This window comes from Chinchilla lanigera, unplaced genomic scaffold (assembly GCF_000276665.1).
Source record: "Chinchilla lanigera isolate Chin_1 unplaced genomic scaffold, ChiLan1.0 scaffold00057, whole genome shotgun sequence".
Classification (NCBI taxonomy): domain Eukaryota; kingdom Metazoa; phylum Chordata; class Mammalia; order Rodentia; family Chinchillidae; genus Chinchilla; species Chinchilla lanigera.
Genome location: NW_004955458.1, coordinates 3,952,769 through 3,954,282, shown reverse-complemented (window position 1 = coordinate 3,954,282; position 1,514 = coordinate 3,952,769). Strand labels below are relative to the sequence as shown.

Here is a 1,514-nt window from a genome sequence, read left to right as displayed (position 1 = left end):
ACCCAGACTGGCCTTGAGTTGAAAGTGATCCTCCTGCCTCAGCCTCCTGAGTACCAGGATTAAGGCGTGTACTACTATGCCCAGCTGAATTTTAGGAGTGTTAAAAAGTATTTCTGGTGAGAAGTCCTTTGTTATTTTTATGGTGATTGTATTCACATGTAACTCACTTTGGGTAATATCCAAAGCCCTATTTTTAACCATTCTCCTGCCTCTCAAGAATTATTATAAAAAATTATTATTATTATATATTATTGTTCTTATTTATAGATGATAAATCTGAGTTTCAGAAAGGTTAAGTAAGCCAGGCTCAGTAGCACATGCCTACAATCCCAACACTCAGGAGGCTGAGGCAGGAGGGTCACTGTGAGTTTGAGCTTGAGACTATCTCGTTAAGTGAAATCAATCGGGCACACACTTTCCTAGGACCGCATCTTAAAAAAAAAAAAAAAAAAAAAAAAACAAGAAAAACAAAGAAGGTTAAGTAACTTACTTAAAGTCACCCAGCTAGAAAATGATTAAGATTCAAACTCTTTAACAAGCCTAATTCTAAAACCCATATTCCACTTCACCTATACTACTGAGCCCAGTTTTTTTGTGTGTCTTGGGGTATCTAGGCAGGTGGATGAGCTGCAGCAACCTCTGGAGCTTAAGCAGGAGCCAGAACTGGAGTCCTTAGAGCTGGAGCAAAGGCTGGTGCCACAGCTGGAGCTGGGGATAGGCCTGGAGTTAGAGCCGCTGTTGGAGACAGGGCTGAATCTGGGCTCAGCGCTGCAGCCGGGGCTGGACCCGCGGCCTGCGCTGGAGCCCGCTGTACTCATCGCGCCGCAGCCGGGGCTGGACCCGGATCTGCCTCAGGACCTGCAGCACTTGAGCACGACAGACATGGAAAGTAAGTGTGAGACGGGGCGGGAGCGCGGACTCCCGCCCTCGGCTCCCTGTCCTTCCTCTTCTCTCCCGCCTCTCCCTGCTGGGTGGGGCCTCCCAGGGAGAGCAGGCCCTGACTTCTCTCTCCCGCTTCCCTAGTCTTCAGGAACAGTGTGAATATTGAAGATATCATGCCGAACGGGGACCCGCTGTTGGCTGGCCAGGGCATCCTGGATGAGCCCTACGTCTCCTGCCCCAGCCATTTCTGCACGGACGGACCCTTGAATCCTGACTGCTAGGAGTCAAGCTACATTTCCTCTGTTCTTTGTGTCGTTTGTCCTTCCTGTGCCCCCCCCCCCATTGCTCTCCAAGGATAAGAAATCAGGCGTTCTAACCTGGAGTTTGGGGAGAGGTGATAGCATTAACTTGGGTGTGAAGGGGGCACCAATGAATCAGAACATGTGCTGGCCACAGTTCTAAAAGGATCTGGGAGGCTGGGCATGGTGGTGCATGCCTGTAATCCCAGCACTCAGGAGGCTGAGGCAGGAGGATCGTTGCAAGTTCAAGACCAGCCTGGGCTACAAAGTGAGCTCAAGGCCAGTCTGAACTCCATAGCGAGACCCTGTCTCAACAAGACCAAAAAAAAAAAA

General features: G+C 49.7%; 1 protein-coding gene across 4 annotated transcripts in view; it reads left to right on the top strand.

The window, feature by feature from the left end:
* The window catches only part of Stat2 (signal transducer and activator of transcription 2, 113kDa), a 20,133-nt gene extending 18,869 nt beyond the window's left edge, over positions 1 to 1,264 (top strand). For all 4 annotated transcript variants that reach the window (XM_005397310.2, XM_013520841.1, XM_005397311.2 and 1 more), the window contains exons 23-24: positions 615 to 889; positions 1,024 to 1,264. In XM_005397310.2, coding sequence (XP_005397367.1) covers positions 615 to 889; positions 1,024 to 1,163 — 415 coding nt within the window. In that variant the 3' untranslated portion in view covers positions 1,164 to 1,264. The remainder of the gene's footprint in view (positions 1 to 614; positions 890 to 1,023) is intronic.
* Positions 1,265 to 1,514: the final 250 nt, after the last annotated feature.